General features: G+C 43.5%; 1 protein-coding gene across 2 annotated transcripts in view; it reads right to left on the bottom strand.

Moving 5' to 3' along the window:
- Positions 1–6,944, bottom strand: part of LOC137426834 (coxsackievirus and adenovirus receptor homolog) — a 50,265-nt gene extending 43,321 nt beyond the window's left edge. The window contains exon 1 of one of the 2 annotated variants that reach the window (XM_068115776.2): positions 6,789–6,944. In XM_068115776.2, the coding sequence (XP_067971877.1) occupies positions 6,789–6,840 (52 nt within the window). In that variant the 5' untranslated portion in view covers positions 6,841–6,944. The remainder of the gene's footprint in view (positions 1–6,788) is intronic. The other variant, XM_068115786.2, reaches the window with a different exon arrangement.
- Positions 6,945–23,040: the final 16,096 nt, after the last annotated feature.

The raw sequence follows: 23,040 nt of genomic DNA on the forward strand, positions 1-23,040 counted from the left end.
GGTGGTGGTGGTAAAAACTGTTGCTGTTGCTCCACCAAACCACACTTACTCTCGTATCTGCAGATTTCCTTTTTTTGTTACTGTTGAACCTTATGTCTCTGCTCCAATGAAAAGCACTACCTCCACCCTTCAGACCCAACCACATGAAGATGAATTAGTCATATGTCGGCCAGATTGGGGAGGGATGAAATATTTCCTTCCCTGAAGGATATTCATGAAACAGATGGACATTGACAGTGACCATGGATACTTCCAGCGGACTGGTTCAAGTAACCACATGCCAGTTGAAATTATTTTGTCTGATTTTGTAAGGATCTAATCTATGAACTCCGGGACGACTGGTGTCCTAACTGGGTGCCTACATAAACCCACAGGTGTTCTAACTAGAATATTATTGTGGGTGGTGGACCAACTTGGTGGAGTTCACCTTCAAACAATCAACTTCCCACGAAGCAATTCATGATGTGTCGATATATGGCGGCGTTACCTTGCCAATAATGATTAATATCTGTTTGAAACCACGTAAGTTAAGATTACAAAGGTAAGCAATATTCCAATGCAGAAGAGGAAGTTGTAAGGAAGCCAGGAAGGCCACGTAACAAATCACGGCCTCGGAGGAATAGGGGGCACAAAGTTGGGTTAATTCAATGTTATTTTACAGATTTTTGGCCGAGCGCGGTAACAATAACTTGTGTAAAGTAATTAAATAACTAAATAAAATGTGGTAAAACGTGTAGCAACTCATTTGTATTTAAACTATACTATGACTTACATTATTTATCAGCCTTAATTACTCCCACCATGTGTGTTCAGCTTTAGAAGTTTTGGCCCAGGCTTTTGCATGAACTGACTGGCCTGGCTTGATGTGGGACCAGAACTGGTTAGGGCATCAGTGTGTGTGCGTGTGTGTGTGTGTGTGTTTGTTTTTTAACTTATGTGTATTCCTAAACCGATGGATGGAATTAGTCGAAATTTAGTGGTTGTAGTTCGGGTGTGTCTGGGAAGGTTTTAGACATAAAAACCATTGTCCCAGGGATACAGTAGTGGTGAAATGATGCAAATTCTCTATTTAAAAGTGTAACGTGTAATAAGTATCGTTATACTGTGACCGTCTTTTAAATAAGGCAATTCTGTGTGTGTGTGTGTGTGTGTGTGTGTGTGTGTGTGTGTGTGTGTGTGTGCGTGTGTGTGTGTGTCTGAAAATCATAGAGAAAAACAGGGCTGGGCACACCTCCATGTATACATGACACATGTACGTGTTTTTCTTTTGCATATATGCTGGTAGTACCTAGGGTCCTGGTAGTACGTTCCTAGGGTCCTGGTAGTACGTTCCTAGGGTCCTGGTAGTACATGTGGTCCTGGTAGTACCTGGGGTCCTGGTAGTACCTAGGGTGCTGGTAGTACCTGGGGTCCTGGTAGTACCTAGGGTCAAGTCATGTACCTAGGGTCAAGTCTATTAAATAAGACACTGGGGGGGGGGGGGGGAAGAGAGATGACAGAGAGATGACCTACAATTCTCACCTGTGCATGCACCACAGTGCAAGGAGTTTACTGACCCCTGCTGCAGACAGGGGGGATTATTACGAAATGGCACAAAATATATTTGCCCCACCTCCCCCACTATCGCCCCCATTCCTTCCCCACCCTCTCCCCCTCTCCGTGCTGGGGACTGCCCTTTGCCGGCGTGGTGCTCGTTGGTGACAACAAGACAAGGTCATTGCAGTGGAAACACCAGGAGCATTTGGTAACATCATAACCATTCCGGTAACAGGATCCCAACGTTCGTTTACCCGCCTTCCACCTCTCCCCCACCCCCACTCTCTCCGTGAATGTGTGATGGGTGCCCTTGTCGTGTTTATTTGTAGTGATCGTCATAAGGTGTAGGTTAAGCTAAGTTTCTGCTTCTCGTCCCTTTTACATTCCTTTCGCTAAGTTGCACTGCACATACCTGTAAATAAATAAAACTGTTAAACATTTATTTTCCATCCCGGTGTGTAACCCGATTTAGAATAGGTACACCGTATCCCTGCATGTCGTAAGAGGCAACTAAGGGTTGGCGTCAGGAAGGGCATCCGGCCATAAAAAGATTGCCTCAAAAAGTGAACCATGATGCCCGCAAAGCTAACCCCCGCTCTAGCAGGGAAAATGGCCTTAAAAAAGGTTTTTTTAAACATTTCTTTTCCAACTGTCCGTGAATCTCCATTCTTTCATTGGTCCGCCATTTTGTGCAGTTTGCACCCAGAGTAGCGATAGGCCGTAACAAAATTATCAGCCCGGCAGGTACCAAATGGTTGCTCAGCCGGCCAAATTTCCATCCAGGAACAAGAGTGGTACATCGCCAGAGGGTACGTTCCCCGATTGGAACCGTCACGCGGTACAGGTAAACGGTGTCAGACGGTAAGGGCACTGTTATCGCTTGACGGACCAATTGGCGTTCGTAGTTGCTGGTTTGCAACCTGCCGAAGTACGAAGTTATTCATGCACAGCAGTCTCAGGTCTGGTAAGTTCGGGAGGGAACGGAGGCTAACCTAACCCCGTGACCGTAACAATGTATATATATATATATATATATATATATATATATATATATATGCTGGTATATATATATATATATATATATATATATATGAGTGTGTGCACGTATATATATGTGTGTGTGTGTGTGTGTGTGTGTGTGTGAGGCATACTTTTTGTGTCTATTAATTACATACGTCCATTAATTAATTACGCACTATTGAAATGTACCTTTTAACCATTTAGACTGCAGAGACCCCTTCGACCTTTAAATATCCTTTAAGACCCCAAGATCCTGAAGACCCCAAAGACCTCTAAATACCCTTCAGACCAAAAAGACCCAGATGACCCAAAAGACCCCAGTGACCCAAAAATCCAGAAGTCCTAAAATACCCCGAGGACCGAAGAGACCCAGAAGACCCCAAAGTCCACAAGGACCCAAAATACCCAGAAGACCAAAACGTCCTCGAGGACCCAAAAATCCCCGAGGATCCAAAAGACCCAAAAACCCCAACAACCCAAAAGACCCCCAAGCCTGGCAGGCAGGTATGCTACAAGGCAGTGAAGACCAATGAAAATTTGGTACAACAGACGAACGGGTCCCCTAGTAGTTTCAAAAATATCACATGGTAAATATTTCCTTGGATTAACTACCACATGTTTGCTCTTGTCAATTTTATCCCTTTACAGCAGCCTCCCACCTCCACCACAAAACTACCATATACTGGTTTTATTGTTATGGTGGTTGATGATTGCTGTTGTGGGGGAGGGAGAGGGTTGTGTTGTGCAATAAATAAAAGTAAAGTGACTTTCTAAATCTGTTTTGAAATGTAGATTTAACTCGAGCCAACATCATTGCGGTTATTATTTTGCAAATGTAGTTACTGTTTGGGGTGGTCTACCACCAGCATGAAGCCCTGGAGGAAAGGGTGGGATTGAACCTCCACTGGAAGGCACTTCCACAAACGGGAAAGAAGAGGAACAAAAGACAGGAGGTGAGCAATGAGCTGGATTTTGGAAGACATTTTGGTTCGTCTTCATTGCAGGAAATCCTACTTTTAATTTGCAATCGGTCACCGGCTTTGACACCAACACAAATTTTTATTGCGGACACGAGGCATCAAAATGCTACAAATATTGAACAAAGAGTTACAAATGGAGCACCTCACCATCATTCGAACAATTAAATTGCATCAGATATTGCAAAGAAGTTGCCATTTGTATTTTTGCCGGCTCCATCCCTACCCTAATTGGAATGCGGGTGGGCACTGCAACAACGCCAACAATGTTCAAAGCTTTACAACCAACAGAAGCTAGAGCAAAACAGATGTGATGCTGGGGCTCCATCTCGTAGGGGAGAGTAGTACTCCATTGAGCTCTGGACGAAGGCCTTGTAGGATATGAGTTCCAATTTAAGGAATGACAGAGGATGCCCAGTCGGTAGTTGGCTTTGGAAGTCAGCTCTGCGATATGGTAAGTCCAAGAGAGGTCATGACTGATGGTGAGACCCAGAAGTTCAAAATTCTAAACCTCTTCCAGTGGCTAACCAACGATGGAGTGACAGAGTGAGACTGTGAGATTTGCCGAGATTGAAAGGCGTGTACCATTTGTCCGACCAGCATCTAATCGGTTCCAGATCTCCAGAGAGGGACACAGCTGCAGTCTGCCCGCTGGTGAGATGGGTTATACTCTGTGGCATAATCCGTAGTCATCTGCAAAAAGGAAAATAGAGTTTTCCAGAACATTTAAGAGGTCATTTCTTTACAGGAGGAAAATGACTCGGCCCAATTATGAGGCACATTGCACAAGGATGTATGAAAAGGAGAAGAGTTGGTGTGTTCAAGTTTTAAAGATGAGCAATACCAAAGATTGGGGAAATGATTGGCAGAAGGAGAGAGAGGAGGGTTTCGAGGAAACAAGGATCTCTTTGAAATCTCTCTCGAGGTTGGTAGTGGGGGCAGGGTCGAAATGAAAGTTTCTCTCCTTTCAGCTTTTCCCCTGCTTTCCCTCACCATCGTCCCCCTACCCCACATCCCCTCAAGAACTATACAGAAGCAAAAGCCTCGGATTGTAAGGCATGATCTTCTCAAAGTAATTCCGTATTCACTTAACAGACATTATTTCAGCAACTACAAAAGTTTTAGGCAGTTTCTTCGGTTGCCTTGGAGCAATGTGCTTCCTAGGCTAGCCCGGCATCCTGCCAAGGCTTATTTAAATAAAGGCCTGTAAGTGCCAAACAGACACCACGGGCACAACCCAAGATGCCATCACTCGGAAACCGCAACAAATTAGCCCCCATGTCCTTATACTCCCATCTTTGAACCCATTTCACCCTGTCCGTGAACAGTGAACTTTATATCCCTTCCAAAGAGGAAACTCTCAAGAGATCTGATGAGATATTGTCATCGGATTTATTTCACATGTCGTGATAAATCATGAGATTTTTGTATTCACATTTTTGGTTTCTAAATGCTCCCAATGATCCCAGAGTTGAACCCATAACTAAGATCCCAATAAAAAAAAATCCTGACCCATGATCTTTATTACCCCTGTTAACCTTTCCTAACCTAACCCTAACCCTAACCCTAACCCTAACCCTAACCCTAACCTAACCCTCTTAACTTGCTGATTCCAGTGTTTCCTCGCTTTCTCCCTCTTTCTCTCTTTTTCTTTTCGTGGTCATTTATCCCCTCGCCAGCTGTGCCCAATTGTTGCCCCGCTACCGTACAGTCAATTTCACATTTTCAGCCTCGCTTTCACAGCCTCGCTCTTGTGAGAAAAAGTGATGTCGATGTGAACTTCCGCCAAACCACATGTGTCCCGCAAGCCATTCTTTCTTGTCCAAAAGTCTTCATCCCGTATTCCTACACCCTTGACAAGTGTGCAAAGGGCATCAAACATCTTTTACAATCCAACATCTTCCAATTGCAATTGAGTAGCAAATTGATAACGTGCAGAAAGCAGGATTATTACCCTCGCCTGAGGACAGGGTTATTGCATTTGGGTCCGTTTGTCTGTCTGTTTGTCCGCACAGAATAAATATGATTTTCTCTGCAACCGTTGGTCCGATTGACAGGAAATTTTCACCATGGGTGCAACCCCACCTGTAGAATTTTTTAATGATAACTGTGACGTCATAGGTCATGTGGTTCGGCCTCCATCTTAGAAAAACGGAAAAATTTGCACCTCTATATCTCCGAAAGCACTGCATAGAAAAAATTGAGACATGGCTCATTGTAAAGAGCTCTCCATGGGGAATAAAATACGTTAATGATGATGTCATAGGTGCCTCCATTATGACATCATAATTCGACGAGTACAAAACTTTATCCGATCAAGATGAAATTTCTTGAGCATAATCTAGGGATAAATTGGTGGAGAAAAAAGAAAAGATGACCTCATCGGTCACGTGGCTCGGCCGCCATATTTGTTTTTAATGCAAAAGCCTTAAAAACAACTGAAAACACATCCTGGCAAGGGTCTGCAATCTCTGATTGCTCTTTCTTGTTGTACCTGTATAATGCAGGAGTGTGTTCAGTTACGCTGGCAAAGTGGCTTCAGCACTCAAGCAAGCACTCCATTGGAAACCGTTGATAAGGAATGGCTGGCTTGGCAAGCGCTAGCTGTCTGCTTGGAAACTAACTGAACACACCCCAGCAGGTCTGTGAAAATCTATCACTCAATCTCGACTGGTTCTTGGCTCAAGCTTCAATGTGAACATCAGTGAAACCCGCAGCCTCTGCACCTCTATCGGTCTCACCCAAGCTAACTATCTGGCTCACTTCCCATAGGTCTGAATCAAGGATGCGGTTCGAAGGTCAACTCCTCCAGCCTCCATCTACACGACGGTGAGCCTGGCCCCTGCTCAATGAATGGTCCTGCAGCACCTGGCTGTGTGACATAGCTAACGCCTACCTGGCTGCGCATTGTCCTTTGCTATTCGCATGCAATAAGTTGCGTTTCCTCGTGAAGGTGTTCCCGACGGTCAGGCATTACTTCGGAGAATTCGAACATACCATTAGCAGTGCCCATTGGATACGCCTACAGTTGCATATGTGTGGAAACGAAGCATTGGAAGCAGCTAGTAGATCGTTTAGTTTTATAGTAATATTCTCATCACTTTCTGGAAGGTTCGAGGACTCTCGACTCCAACTTATCGAAGTGATAGTACACATAGAACACCCATTGTTTTATAGCAATCGCAAGGACAGGTTAGTCAAAGGTAAGCCAGTCACAGTCAAATATCATTGCCAATGAATGGCAGAAAGGCTCACCGCGTGCTAGCAGCAGCAGCAGACAGGTGACATGGCCGACGCACCGACACATAACGATGGAGACGGAGAGAGAGCACGTTTACCTTCTCTCTCTCTCTGTGTCCAAAACCCGTCCATGACACTTAACCCACAGTGATCTCCTCCCTGTTTGTCGCTATCCCCGCCTTGTCACACCCACCATGCATCGCCTCTCCTCTAGTGCCACTCCCTCCCTTGGGAAAGCCTCCCACCTTGTTCTCGTGCAAAGGTTTCCCATCTCACTCACACCGACAGGTCGCTTTCAGAAATGGATAATAATAAAAGGGTTAAAATAGGAGAATCCCAGTACTACTCCCAGTGGGATAAAGTTTAACAAAAAAAAATACATTGCACCAGCAACAGGTGAAAGCAGTCTGAATCGAATTCGAATCCAAGGCTATCTGTTCCGGGGCTAAATGCCAGGGAATATAACACAGGTTCACCTTGATGCAAGGCAGGTGGTAATCTCTCCACCAATTGTAGGGTATATGCAAACGAAGGTGAACGACGTTTCGGATGTGAGCCCTTCTTCGAGGCAACAGAGGTTTGATTGTACGAAGAAGCCAACTTGCCTGTCCTGCTGAAAGGCCTCTTACCTGCACTAACGGTTTGACCACCTTTCCAAGGGTGGCTAATCTAACCACCTTGTGAAGGTCTTGGCTATCATATTACATTAGCAGCTTCATCATATTTCAATATTTCGCTGAGAACATTCCCTCCCTCCACCACTGGAGGTTATGTTTTCACCTCTGTATGTCTGTGAGTTAGAAAATTGAAATTTTCCAATTTTCGTCACACATCGGTCTGCCTCGTTTATTACCCTCGCCAGAGAGGGTATTGCATTTGAGTCCGTCTGTTTGTTTGTTTGTCCGCACAGAATAAATATGATTTTCTCTGCAACCGTTGGTCCGATCGACAGGAAATTCTCATCATATGTACAACTCCACCTGCAGAATGTTTTAATCCTAATTATGACGTCATAGGTCACGTGGTTTGGCCGCCATCTTGGAAAAATCGAAAATAATTGCACCTCTATATCTCAGAAAGCCCTGAATGGAAAAAAATTGAGACATAGCTCTTTGTAATGAACTATCCATGGGGAATAAAATATGTGAATGACGATGTCAGAGGTGCCTCCATTACGACGTCATAATTCGACAAGTACAAAACTTCATCCTATCAAGATGAAATTTCCTGAGTGCCATGTCGGCATAAACTGGTGGAGAAAAAAAAAAAAAGAATGATGACGTCATCGGTCACGTGGTTCGGCTGCCATCTTGGAAAAACCGAAACAAATTGCACCTCTATCTCCAAAAGTGCTTAATAGAAAAAAATGACACGTGGTTCATTGTAAAGAACTCTCCATGGGGAAGAAAATATGTTAATGATGATGTCATAGGTGCCTCCATTATGAGGTCATAATTCAACAAGTACAAAACTTCATCCAATCAAGATGAAATTTCTTGAGCATAATCTAGGAAAAAATGAGTTTAGAAAAAAACAATGGTGACGTCATCGATCACGTGGTTCGGCCGCCATATTTGTTTCAACACAAAAGCCGTAAAAAAACACTGAAAATACATCCTGGCGAGGGTTTGCAATCTCTGATTGCTCTTTTTCTTGTTCTGTTTGTCTGTTTGTATGTCAATCACCTTCAGGTTACAAATGACAATTCCAGACCAATCATCATGAAACTCTACCAAGTTGTAGAGGTAGTCACAACTGAGAAAGCGATTGATCTTGAGGTCAAAGGTCATCTTGAGGTCGAATTTCTAAAATCGACATTTTCCAACTGATGGACCTGAAAATTTAACAGCTCACTGTTAATGAGTGGTAATTAACATTTTTTTTATTTATTATTATTATTTTTTTTGTATACAAGATCGAGGCTCGTGAAAGAGCGAACATTAATCACACAGAAAGACAAACAGACACATAAAACAAATAACATCGGGAGCGGTAGACAAGATGGGGAGAGAGGGGGCAGGACACAAACACAACATTTGAGAGCAGGGACCGAGAGACATGGAGACATCGAGAGATCTGTGGGAGGGAGAGGGCTTTGGGGGGGAGGCATGTGAAGGGGGGGGGGGGGTGGGAGAGGTATAAACATATGGACACTGCCAGGACTTCCAGGAAAGAAGTTGGAATTTCAAACAAGGTGGATCTGGGGTGAATTAGTGGGGGTAGAAAAGATCAAGGCTTTGGATGGGGGAAGATAAGAGATGGTGGTGAACAGCTGTTTTAAAGACCTGGAGGGAGGAGTGGGATTGAAGGGAGTGTGGGAGTTTGTTCCAGAGGCGGGAGAAAAGAGGAATGAAAGAGTGAAGGTGAGCAGAAAGCCGAGATTTCGGCAGTTTAACCATCAGAGGGTTGCTGGCAGATCTTGTGCGACCTGTAGGAATATTTGGGGGACAGAGCACAGAGAGAGCTGGGGGAGCAAGGCTGGAGAGGAGTCGGTAGAAGACAGAAAGACCACCTACCTGCCTGCGGTGAGTGAGTGAAAGGCCCTCAGAGGTAGCTTCATCGCGGGAGATTCCAATGATTTTGAAAGCTTTGGATTCAACAGCGTGAAGCCAGGCCAGGTGTGAGGCAGGAGCACCAGCCCATAGGGGAGAACAGTATTCCATTGAGCTGCGGATGAAAGCCTTGTATGTGGTGAGGAGCTCAGGTGTGCCGAGGAAGGACTTCGCACGACGGAGGATGCCCAGTCGGCAACTGGCTTTGGAGGCCAGCTTGGAAATGTGGTTTTCCCAAGAAAGATCATGGCAGATAGTGAGACCCAAAAGCTTGAGCGACAGAACTTCTTGGAGAGGATTGTTGAGAAAGTAGATGGGAGGGTTGTCCAGTCGATCTTTTCGGAGAGACATAGTAAGAGAGTGAGATTTGTCAGGATTGAAAGACATGTTCCACTTGTTTGACCAGTCTGTGATTTTGTCCAGGTCTTCAGAGAGTGAGGAGGCTGCAGACTGCCGATCTGAGGGAAGAGGAATGGAGCGGCAGAGAGTGGAGTCATCAGCAAAGAGATAGAGAGGATTTTCCAGAGAGTCGGAGAGATCATTGATAAAGACCAGAAAAAGCACAGGGCCCAGCACACTGCCTTGGGGAACTTCAGCCTGAACAGGAAGGGGAGATGAGAGAAATCCATTTAGGGCCACACGTTGACTACGACCAGAGAGGAAGTCCGCAAGCCATGCATGGAGATTTCCATGGATACCATAGGAGGAGAGTTTGGTGAGCAGAGCTGGGTGCCAGACCGTATCAAAGGCACGTGATCTGTCAAGGGAGACAGCTCTGATTTCCTGTTTGGCATTGAGGACCTCCATCCATTGTTGAGACAGCAGAAGCAGCATGTCCAGAGTAGAGTGACCTGGTCTGAAACCAAATTGATGATCAGAGATCAAGCCATTGGAGAAGAGGAAAGATTTCATATCCGAAGCAATGATGGAATCCATGACTTTGCTGATAATTGGGAGCAGGCTGATTGGTCTGTAGTTGCAAGGATCTGTTTTTGCACCTTTTTTGTGTAAAGCGGTAATGTTAGCTGATTTCCAGGATGCTGGCAGATGACCTTGAGCAAAAGATAGGGTGAAAAGAACAGAGAGAGGGTGAGATAGAGCGGCAGAGCAGGATTTTAGGACCCGTGGGCTGATGCCGTCTGGTCCAGTTGCAGAATCAGAGTCGAGGTTTGACAGAAACTCCTCCACCTTGTCAGGAGAGAAGGACACAGAGTTCAGGAGCAGTTGGGTTCGACTGGGAAAGGTGGGAACAGAGAGAGATGGGTTTGGGACTAAGGATTTTGAGGCAAACACAGAGTTGAGGCATTCGGCTTTGTCACGTGCGATGTCAACTGTGTGGCCATTTGAGGTAAGGGAGGGGATGGAGGGGGAACAAACACCAGAAACGGATTTGACCAGACGCCACCAGGATTTGGAGGAAGGAGACAGGTTTGAGAGTTCATTCTTGAGTGAGGAGAGATAGTGCTTCCTGGCACTCCTGAGGGTAGACACACACTTGTTCCGAGCTTGGTGGAAGGAACTGAGATTGCCTTCAGTTGGATTAGCCTTCCAAGAGGCAAAGGCAAGTTGTTTCAGGGCAACTGCCTCCCCACAAGATTCAGTGTACCATGGACGGGAGGAAGGGTAAGACAACTGAAGGCGAGATGGGATAAATCTGTGCATGAGAGAGATCAGTTTGCTTTGGAAGAATTCCCAGGAAGAATTGATGTCAGAGGCAGTGGAGATGGGAGACCAATCCAGACGATTGATGGCTGCTTGAAGACCGTCCCAGTCGGCCTGAGTGAAATGCCAGACTCGTCGACGCTGAGGAGGCTCTCTGAGAATGGCCACAGAGATGTCCACTTTGACAAGCACATGATCAGAAGAACCGATTGGAGCAGAAGAAGAGCAGCAGACATTAGCAGGGAAGTTTGTCATAACCAAGTCTAGAAGAGAAGATACTCCATTGGCTGAGATCCGGGTCGGGAAATTGACAGATTGTGTCAATCCCAGTGAGTCACAGAAGTCCTTTGCTGAGGTGCCATGACTGGTGAGAGAGGAACCCACACCCAACCAGGTGGCATGATGACAGTTGAAGTCACCACATATGAGGAAGAGAGAGTTGGGATGAGTGGATAGAAGTTGGTGAACATTTGGAAAATGGGTTGGGTTAGAGTGCCTGGTTAGGTTAGAATTAATGTTAATGGGTTAGAGTGGGTGTGGGTTATGGGTTATGGGTTAAATGGGTTAGGTTAGAGTTGGGTTAGAGTGAGAATGGGTCCAACATTTGGAAAAGTTTAGGGTTAGAGTGCCTCAGTGAATTGGGGAACCAACTATTTTGAACTCGAAAGGTAAACTCAAGGTCAAACCTCTAAAATCATCAATTTTCATCTGAAAGACCATCAATTTTCATCTGATTCATTTGGAAATTGAACAGCATTTGCACATTGAGTCACTAAATAGGAAAACCAACTATTTTTGAGGTCAAAGGGTCAAAGGTCAACTCGAGGTCAAACTTCCAAAATCGTCAATTTTCATCGGACAAACCATCAATTTTCATCCGATTGATTTGAAAATTTAAGAGCATTTACACAGTGCCTCACTGAATTGGGAAACCAATTATTTGAGGTCAAAAGGTCAAAGGTCAACTCTAGGTCAAACTTCTAAAATCATCATCACTTTGAAAAATCATCACTTTTCATCCTATTGACCTGAGCTTTAATCAAGATTGCCAATTTTGATCTTGATAAAATGGTCAATTTGCTGGATCAATTGCAACCTTTTTTTTTCGGGGGGAGTGGATTTAGCAAGTATCGTGCTCTGCATGATGTCCTCTTGTTTGTTTTTTGTTTGTTTGTTTGTCACCGGTCTACAGGTCACAATTCTAGACCGATTATCACGAAACTTCAAGTTGTAGAGGTCGTCCCAATTGAGAAGCCTATTGATTTTTAGGTCAAAGGTCAAAGGTCATCGGAGGTCAAATTTCTAAAATCATCCATTTTCATCTGAAAAATCATCTATTTTCATCCGATTGACTTGAAAATTTTATAGCATTTGCATAGTGCCTCACTGAATTGGAAATCAACTATTTGAGGTCAAAAGGTCAAAGGTCAACTCATGTCAAAGGCTCCATGCCACAAAGGGAACGCAAGCGCTTTTCACCGCCTTGGAATCGAGCCAGAGATCTGCTGTGAAACTGAAGGATCGGCTGGCTGCCTGTGATCTGAGGAGAAACCCCATTGGGATGGGAGAAACCCGCGTTGCCCTGAGGGAAAGACCGTTGCCCTGAGGGAGTGATCAGTGCTGTCCTGGGCACTAAACGCTGTGCAAGTGGTGGAAAGCAGGCAGGCTAGGCAGAGATCTCTGGTGGAGGCTGAGGTTGAACTACACCACACCAAACCACACCTACTGACCACCTTCTCCCCCTCCTACCTGTCAGGATCAGTACCCGTCCGTCGACGGTACCCAAGTAAGGTAAGGGCCTACTCTAATCCCTGAATTCATTCTCCCCCTTTTATAATCCCCCCTCCTACTTTTCCTCGGAGTGTGAATCTGCTGGGCCCATGTTTCATGTATACAGTGCCTTCAGAAAGTAGTCACACCCTTTGACTTTTTTCCACATTTGGTTGTGTTATAGCCTGAATTTAAAATACTAGGGCATGCCCGTACTATATATATATCTAAAATTATATCCCCCCCCTCTATTTACATGAAATGGTTTGGTCCATTCGCAAAACCAAAGCGAACGGCTTGCGAGTACGGTGACAATCCCCCCCCCCTCTATTTACATGAAATGGTTTGGTCCATTCGCAAAGCCAAAGCGAACGGCTTGCGAGTACGGTGACAATCCCCCCCCTCTATTTACATGAAATGGTTTGGTCCAAAGCGAACGGCTTGCGAGTACGGTGACAATCCCCCCCCTCTATTTACATGAAATGGTTTGGTCCAAAGCGAACGGCTTGCGGAGTTTGGTAAAGAAATCGCCATAGCTCGGTAACTACTTGTCCGATTAATATGAAACCTTGAAAAGGCACATCCTCAGGTCCCCAGCAATATACCTGGCAAGTTTCAAGTATATCGGACCCGTGGTTGTCGAGAAACAGCAGTCACAGACAAACACACAGACAAACACACAGACACACAGAGATTACTGGAATTATAGATAGATGTTAAATTCGAGTTTTTTGTCACCGATATCCACAAAATACCCCATAATGACAAAGTGCAAACATTGTTTCAGAAAAATTTACATCCTCTACTATACAGAGTCTACACCCTCGTCATCACCTGCATCAGCGAACTCCCACCCCACACTACCGGCACCCGCGACGCACTCTCTCCAGCTGGTACCCACAACCTCCTCGCTACCCCCTGCACCTGTGACGACACGGGTCATCACCTTCACCCACAACCCCTCACTACTGCCTGCACCCTCTAGATATCACCTGCACCGCCTGCACACAATAACCCTCGCCACCTCCTGCGTCAACAAAACCCTCGTCACCACCTGCATCTGTGACACCCTCTCCACTGCCTGCTCCTGTCACCTCTCCCAACTATCCACACCAACAACCCTCTCGCCACTGCCTGCACCCACGACCCACTCACCACCGCTGGAATCTACGACCCCTCACTACCGCCTGTACCCGCTACACCATTCCACTGCCTGTACCTGCAACTCCCTCATTGCTGCCTGCTTGCAATACCCCCATCGCCACAGCCAGCACCTGTAACCACCTAGCCACCACCGGGTCCCACTACCCCCCTTGCCACAGCCAGCACCCATGGTTGCCTAGTGACTACTGTGGCCTGTGATCGCCTAGCCACCACTGTGACCTACGACCCCCTTCCACCTCGACACCACCTGCACCATTTACCCCCTCTCCACCTCATACATCCATGACCCCCAGGCCACTGCCTGCACCCACCACCCTATGACCACAGCCAGAACCCACTTCCTCCTCGCTAGCCCTGCCAGGAGCCGTGACACACTCGCCACTGCCTGCACCCATTACCCCCTTGTCACCTCCTCCACCTACGACTTCCTCCCCATCTCTGGCACCCGTGAGCCTCTCCAGAATGCCTGCACCCTCTACCACTTGCCACCATTTCCACTCGCTACCCCTACATCACCATTTGCACCATCTAACCCCATGCAATTGCCTGCATCCTCTACGCCATTGCCTGTGCCTGCATCCCTTTCCCCACTACTGGCACCAGCAACTTTCCCCACTACCGGCACCAGCAAATCTCCCCACTACCGGCACCAGCAACTTTCCCCACTACCGGCACCAGCAAATCTCCCCACTACCAGCACCGTGACGTACTCTCTCCAACTGGCACCCATAACCCCTCTCTACCGCCTGCACCCGTGACCCCCTTGTCACCACCTTCACCAGCAAACCTCTCGCCTGTACCATCTACATATCACCACTGCCTGCACCCGATATCCCCCTTGTCCCCACCTGAATCCACTGCATCCCTCAGCACCGTCTGCACCCACTACATCATCGTAACTGCCAACACACGCTACACCCTCACCACCACCTATATCTGCGACATCCTCGCCACTGCATGCATCTGTGAAACCTTGATTCTCTGAAGAGTTCCATAAGGGAGAAAAGGAGATGATGAAAAAACCCAGTCTAGTATCAAATCAAAGATGACATAAACATCAAACACATCCCCATGAGCCGCTTTCTTTCCCATGACAAAATAAAGGCTGATCTCACCAAGTAGCTTGCAGCAATAACAATAGAATACAACAAGGACTTGATCAACATCAACAAGTTGATCATCACGTCTGCTGCAGAACAGACTAGGAGCAAGAGGGAACTGTTCTTTGAGGAAAACAACCAAGAAGAAGCTGACACTGCTAATCCAACAGGCAGTACTGGCATCACATCGAAACCTACCTGATATAAAGAGTGGCCACAAAGACCCTATGCACGTAGTTAGAATTTATCTGAATGCTACCTTCTATTTTCCGCACAAATTTGAATTTTTCTCCATGTTCTTCTGGACATCTTATTCCATGTTGAGGGTTGGAGGTCATAAAAGCAGCCCCTGACAGGTGTTTTTGAGGTCTTCAACTGTTGTCAGGTGGAGATGAGAAATTTCCTCTTTCACAATGCCCCAAAGTGAGTTGTCACATGTTAAGTCCCGACTTTGAGGAGGCCACACTATCTCCACGTCCAATCCATCGTCCACTGAATGTGTTGTCAAGATATTCTCTAACTGCAAGAGCATAATGTGCTGGTGCAGCATCTTGTTGCAGGATAGCTGTTGCTTCGAGACCTCTCTCTCATGCAGTTGTGGAACAAACCACATCTGAAGCATGTTCAAATAAGCAGTGTGATTGACACTTGTGTCGAAAGAATATGGGACTATCATGTGATCTTCTGAAATTGGTGCCCATATCATGACATGAGGAGGATGCTGTTCAGTTTCCTCATAAAAATGAGGATTTTCTTTGCACCAAAAAGAAACATTCCTGGATCGATTGCTGAGGTAAATAGCACACTCATCCGGAAAAAATACGCTTCATCTTGATTTAATGGCGGGAAATCACTGCAGAAGAGCCTTTCTCTAAATCAAGTCAAATCAAGGACACTCCCTGTTGAAAAAGCCTTCTTCTCCCATGCTTGCATCGTGTCGTGCTTCTCCCACTTGCTCCTTCTCACGTGTGGTCTTGAACACAAACCCAAGTAATCAGTCTCTCTTCTAGCGTGTACTGACTGGTGTCCGTCATGCTGAAGCTGTACCTAGAAAACAAATAAAACAAATAAGTAACAGAGGACACACTATTATGTATGGGGACTTTGTGGCCAATCTGTACAGTTGGTATTATTCTTTCCAGATACTGATGTAATGGTGATGGTTGTAGCAAACAATGACCTCCTGCTATGAAACACATATTTTGATGGCTTCTGGACTTGGTCAATTACAGCCAATAAGGAGAGTTTTAAATGCAGAAAGAGCAAAGGCTTTACCTACCTTCCATGCATTCACAGGGGCAGACACCACTGGCAGCTTCTCTCAAATAGGCAAGACAACCTGGCTGCAGGTCTTCCTGAAAGCAGGTGATGTCCTCAAGGCTCTGCAGTCAATTGGTTTGGAAGCCAAACAGAGGCCACTGAAGTGACTGAAGAGATGTCATCCACATTAGCTGCATTCGTGTGTGCTGCAAACTCACCAAAACACATCCACATTGAGAGCATTGCTGCACTGCGATGGCATCTTTTCTGCAAGGACATGGCTGAAAGTAACAAACTTCTTCTTAGCCTTGGTGCTCTTAAGCAGCACATCCTGAGAGCACATATCCAGGCCAGAATATGGGGTCAGGCAAGCATCGCTCAGCAAGCGATCCTGGATCCACTTCAGAATGGCTTCCACAAGGACACCGATGAGCAAGTCTCTTTGATTTCTTTCTTGACTGCCACTGGTAACATGTAATCCAGTGCTACCTGCCGCATGGTCGGGTTGTCGGCGACCAAGCACTCTCCATGTCTGGATTGCTGGTCTTCTTTTCTGTCTCACTCAAACTACAGCTACCGGGCTAGCTTTAATCTCTCTTTCTTGCAAACAAACATCACACACTTTTCATACTCATTTTCACTCCTCACCTTTACATTCTCTCTTTTATTTCTCTTTCCTCACATTTATCAATGCAGTTATTTTATTTAAGACCTTGCCTCGATGAGGACTATATAGTCAGTGCTTGGAGCCTTCAACATAGAAAAGTGAAGCCAATGACAACGGAGGTCCTCCCAGCCCCCAAGCCCATCATCGAGATGGGCAGATGCCAGTGCAGAGGAGATTGATTGTTCCTCTTCCAGATGCTCTTGCAGATCAAAGGACTTTAACATGTACAGATGTCTGGCTGTGCATCACAGAGTGCCAGAATGATGAAGATGCTCGGGACACTACATTGATTGACGAGCATGATGATTATGATTGTTTCACTGCAACAATTTTGTATAATCATATTGCATCGGATAGTCTTTCCTTTAAGACCATTTAAATGTAATTATTCATATATGTTGCCCAAGTATAATACCAAACTTAGCCGTTCACCTAACCAATTACAAAAAATATATTAACATAATAATTTGCTCTGTAGTCAAGAGAAACGTTGTACTTGGTACCATTGGATTAATTTCCCTGAAAATGTATGTTTAGCCGTTATAATCAATACTTCCAGGTAGCTTAGAAACTGAAATATTGAGAAAAATGTCTCTATCCAAAAGGTGGTCTTTTTTGAAAATCCAAGATGGCCGCCATACATACTTCTGGGAAAATTGAAACGTCGCTTTTCTGGGTGGTTATACTGCGTAGTTTCCGAAAAGGTGTAGAGGTTTGCAAATCTCCAAAAAACGGAACAAAATTACACAATAAACTGGACTAAACCCCCCATCTGTTCGTCGGGTAGTCGGGTCACTTCAGGCAGCAACCTCTTCCCTCATCCAAACCTTGACAAAATCACAAGCTGGTCAAACACTTGGAATACGTCTGTATGTCTGTCAATATGTCTGTCAGTCATGACAAATCTCACACTCTCACTATCTCTCTGAAAGGACCATATCATATGGCAAACCCTCCATTGTACTTTCTTAACAATTCTCATGAGGAACTGCAGTCACTCAAACTCTTGGGTCTCACGATCGGCATTGATCTTTCTTGGGCAAATCGCGTCTCAACATTGGCCTCCAAATTACTAGTTGATGACGAGACATCCTGCGTCGTCAAAAGTCCTTCCTTCTTTGGCACACCTGGACTCATATCCACCTTCAAGGCAGTGAATTTGGTGGTCTCTCTGTCTTCTACCTCCTCCTTTCTGGTCTTGCACCCTCTTCTTTTTCTGTGCTTTCTGCCCCTCCTCCCCTGCCAGGATTCTGCAGGGTGCACTTGGACCACCACCAACCCCTTCTGGAGAAATTCCCAAAATCCAGAATCACTGTTCACCTCCACTCATTCATTCGTCTTTTTCCCCACCTGTGTGTCCCCACCTAACACCCCCGAACCGACCTCCTTCCAAATTTCCAATTTTTCTGACCTGATACGTTACTTCTGTATCCATCTTGTCCACCCATGACTCCGTGCAACCTCCCTTCACCCCTCATTCTTGATTCCCATACCCATTATTTGGCCAAGTCTCCCTATATTTTGTCCTTCAACCCTGCTGTTGGTGTCTCCCCCTCTCTTTACTGGTGCTCGTTGACTATAACCCCTGCCCCTTCCTCCCCCTTGATTCCCCACCACCCAAAAATAAGCCAGTTAGTCTGCCCTGTCACAATCTGAATCGACACTGACTCTTAAAATCACCCAATCTAAATCTATTATGAAAACATCTCCTGAATTTTCCATTTTCAGATCGATTAAATGAATGATTATTACTCTGATTCATACTCATTAATCACGTGTACATCAACTTTTGTTAGCAGATGGGATTCATGTCAGGTTGGTAACTTAACCAGACAAGACTGCTCAAGGTGCCAATGTGTGCCAATCAAGGTGTGCCACTGCTCAAGGTGTGCCAATCAGATACCTGTGAGCCATACTCTCACACCAGGCACACACATACAGACTGCACCAATCACGGATCATGACCCATGTGAAACTTTATTTTGTCGCAAAGTTTTTGCCACTTTGCAAATTCCTCCCGCATCTCTTTGCCCTCACCAGAGCACCGAGTATTGCATTTGGGTCCATTTGTTACTTGGCAAAAAAAAGAAAGAAACAAGTACAGATACATTAAAAGTACACCGCCCCCATGCCAAATAATTAAATATCCTACAGCGCGGCATTGCCGGGGCGCCTCCAGCGCCCGGCAATACCGCAGTGCAGCTCATAGAGGCTGCATTGGGAGGGAGAGGTGTACAATAATTGATCGATTAATTGCATAATTAAAATCAATAAAAGCTTATCATAAAATATTTTCTTAATCAATTGGCTAATAGCATAACTAAACCACTAGTGCTTCATCCAAAGATGTATCTTTTAGAAATTTTATGAAATGTCATTAATAAAAAATAAAATAATTAATTGATTAATCAATAAATAATTAATCGATTAAATGATTAATCAATAAATCCAAAATATCCTTTATAGTCACATTACTTGGTCAGTCATGTCCAAATATTAGCTCCCGAGCTCAAAAGGTGCCTGAGATATTGCCCAGATGAGAAATAAAATAAATAATTAATAATGAAAAGAAATAAATAAGAATCATAAAAAATGAAATAATTAATCATTTCGCGAATAGAACACATAAACCACCATCATTTCATCAGAATCTGTAACTTAAAAAAAAAATTTTTTATTCGTTAATCGAATAATTAAATAATTAATCTAAAAATTGATTAATTGATTAATCAATAAATCAAAAATATCTTTTAAAGCCAAATCACTTGTCATTGGCATGTCCAAATATCATCTTCCTAACTCAAAAGGTGCCTGAGATCATGGCCAGAAGAGAAAGGAAATAAATAAGTACTTAATTAATTGCTAATAATGAAATAACTCATCAATTAATTGATTAATCAAAAAACAAAAAATATCGTTTTTGACAAAGTACTTGCTCACTATTGTGCAGAAATTTCAGCTTACTAGCTCAAAGGATGGTTGAGATATCGCCCGGACAAACAAGAAAGCAAGAAAACAACCAGAGTGAAAACTGAGTACTCCCTTTCAGCGTGCGTCATTGCCGAGCCCCCTTCGGTGCCGGCAATGACGTTATGCAGCACCTGGAGATGGCAGAGAAAAGGTGCGGTGTACAACACACACAGATCAACATACTTGCAAATTGTACACCGCAGGGGCTCGGCAGTGACACACGCTGAAAGGGAGTACTCAGTTTTCACTTAGTCAGGTTCACTATGTTTTTTCGTTCAAAATCATTGGTAGATTAGCAAACCAATACATTTTTGGAAACGTTATTACATGGAAAATCTGAAAATCAATGTTTACATTTGCCAATTCCGACCAATTCGATTCGACCAATTCGACCAATCGACCAATTCCATTCGACCAATTCGACCATTCGACCATTCGACCAATCGCTTCGATCGACCATTCGACCATTCGACCAATTCGATCGATTCGATTCATCGAATTCGATTCGATCGACCATTCGACCAATTCGATTTGCCAATCAATTTGACCGACCTTTGCTTGTGTGGAACGGACTGTGAAAACGATGCGGACTATATTGTCGGATACGACACACAGGACAGTGATGACGAACTCTAAATGGCATATTCTGTAATCGTGTATATTTTGTCATTGACTGCCTGTGTAGATGTGAAGTTATACTGACTGCATGTGTATATATGATTTTGCTGACTGCCTGTGTATGTTTGGTGATATGAATCATTGTGACACATTTTGATGTTATTAACTGCCTGTACAAAATGATAACATGTATTTGATTATGCAACTTATCGCGAATATAAAGACAGTATTTTGCAATTCAAAACCTTTGATTCGTGTCTTACCATTCCCCATAGCACTAATTTGATACTTTCATTGGATTCCTTGTCCCTGAAAATATAGGTTTAGTATATTTTTAAAAGTTTTAGGGTAATTAGAGGCAGAAATAGAACAAAATATGTATTTTACAGTGGCCATTTTGAAAATCCAAAATGGCCGCCATACAGGTATCTCTCAAAATGTAAACATTGATTTTTAGTTTCCTTATGCGATAACCTTTCCAAAAATGTATAGGTTTGCTAATCTACCATGATTTTGAACGAAATATAATTTATTGACATAGTGAACCTGACTATCCGGTTGTTTGTTTGTTTGTTTTCTTTCTTTCTTTCTTGTTTTCTTGGTTGTCCGGGCGATATCTCAGCCATCCTTTGAGCTAGGAAGCTGAAATTTCGGCACAATAGTGAGCAAGTACTTTGTCAAAAACAGCGTTTTTTGTTTTTTGATTAATCAATTAATTGAGAAGTTATTTAATTATTAGCGATTAATGAAGTACTTATTTAATAAATTTAATTTCCTTTCTCTTCTGGCCATTATCTCAGGCACCTTTTGAGTTAGGAAGCTGATATTTGGACATGCCAATGACCAGGTGATTTGGCTGCAAAGACTATTTTTGATTTATTAATGAATCAATTAATCGATTAATTGTTTAATTATTCATTTAATGACTAAAAAAAAATTTCTTCTAACTTACAGATTCTGATGAAATGGTGGTGGTTTATGTGTTCTGTGACCGAATTGATTAATATAATTTTTTTTTTTAATGATTATTATGTATTTATTTTCATTATTAATCATTTATTTATTTTCTTTCTCATTTGGCCAATATCTCAGGCACCTTTTGAGCTCGGAAGCTAATATTTGGAAATGACAGTAATCAAGTGATGTGGCTGTCAAGGATATTTTTGATTTATTTATTAATCATTTAATCGATTAATTATTTATTGATTAATCAATTAATTATTTTATTTTTTATTAATGACTTATTTAAATATATTTCTAAAAGATACATCTTCGGATGAAGCACTAGTGGTTTAGTTATGCTATTAGCCAATTGATTAAGAAAATATTTTGTGATAATCTTTCATTGATTTTAATTACACAATTAATCAATCAATTATTGTACACCTCTCGCTCCCAATGCAGTCTCGATGAGCTGCACTGCGGTATTGCCGCGCTGTAGGATATTTAATTATTTGGCATGGGGGGGATTGGGGGCAGTGTACTTTGAATGTATCTGTACTTGTTGTGCACCGCTCCTTTCCGATGCCATCTCCAGGCATTGCAAAACGTCATTGCCGGGCACCGAAGGGGGCTCGGCAACAACGCACGCTGAAAGGGAGTACTCAGTTTTCACTCTGGTTGTTTGTTTGTTTTCTTTCTTTCTTTCTTTCTTTCTTGTTTGTCCGGGCGATATCTCAGCCATCCTTTGAGTGAGGAAGCTGAAATTTTGGCACAACAGTGAGCAAGTCCTTTTTCAAAAATAATATTTTTGGTTTTTTGATGAATCAATTAATTGAGGAGTTATTTAATTATTAGCGATTAATTAAGTACTTATTTAATTAATTAAATTTCCTTTCTCTTCTGACCATTAACTCAGGCACCTCGAGTTAGGAAGCTGATATTTGGACATGCCAAAGACCAGGTGATTTGGCTACAAAGGCTATTTTTGATGTATTAATTAATCAATGAATCGATTAATTATTTAATTATTCGATTAATGACTAAAAAATTTTTTTTCCTAACTTACACATTCTGATGAAATGGTGGTGGTTTATGTGTTCCATGACCGAATTGATTAATAATTTATTTTTTTAATGATTATTATTTATTTATTTTCATTATTAATCATTTATTCATTTTCTTTCTCATTTTAGCCAATATCTCAGTCACCTTTTGAGCTAGGAAGCTAATATTTGGACATGACAGTGACCAAGTGATGTGGCTATCAAGGATATTTTTGATTTATTGATTAATCATTTAATCGATTAATTATTTAATTTTTTATTAATGACTTATTTAATTAAATTTCTAAAAGATACATCTTCGGATGAAGCACTCGTGGTTTAGTTATGCTTATGCTATTAGCCAATTGATTAAGAAAATATTTTGTGATAATCTTTTATTGATTTTAATTATACAATTAATCAATCAATTATTGGACACCTCTCCCTCCCAATGCAGTCTCCATGAGCTGCACGGCGGTATTGCCGGGCGCTGGAGGCGCCCCGGCTATGCCGCGCTGT

Source organism: Myxine glutinosa, chromosome 1, assembly GCF_964187855.1.
Source record: "Myxine glutinosa chromosome 1, kmMyxGlut1.1, whole genome shotgun sequence".
In the NCBI taxonomy this organism is placed as follows: Eukaryota; Metazoa; Chordata; class Myxini; order Myxiniformes; family Myxinidae; genus Myxine; species Myxine glutinosa.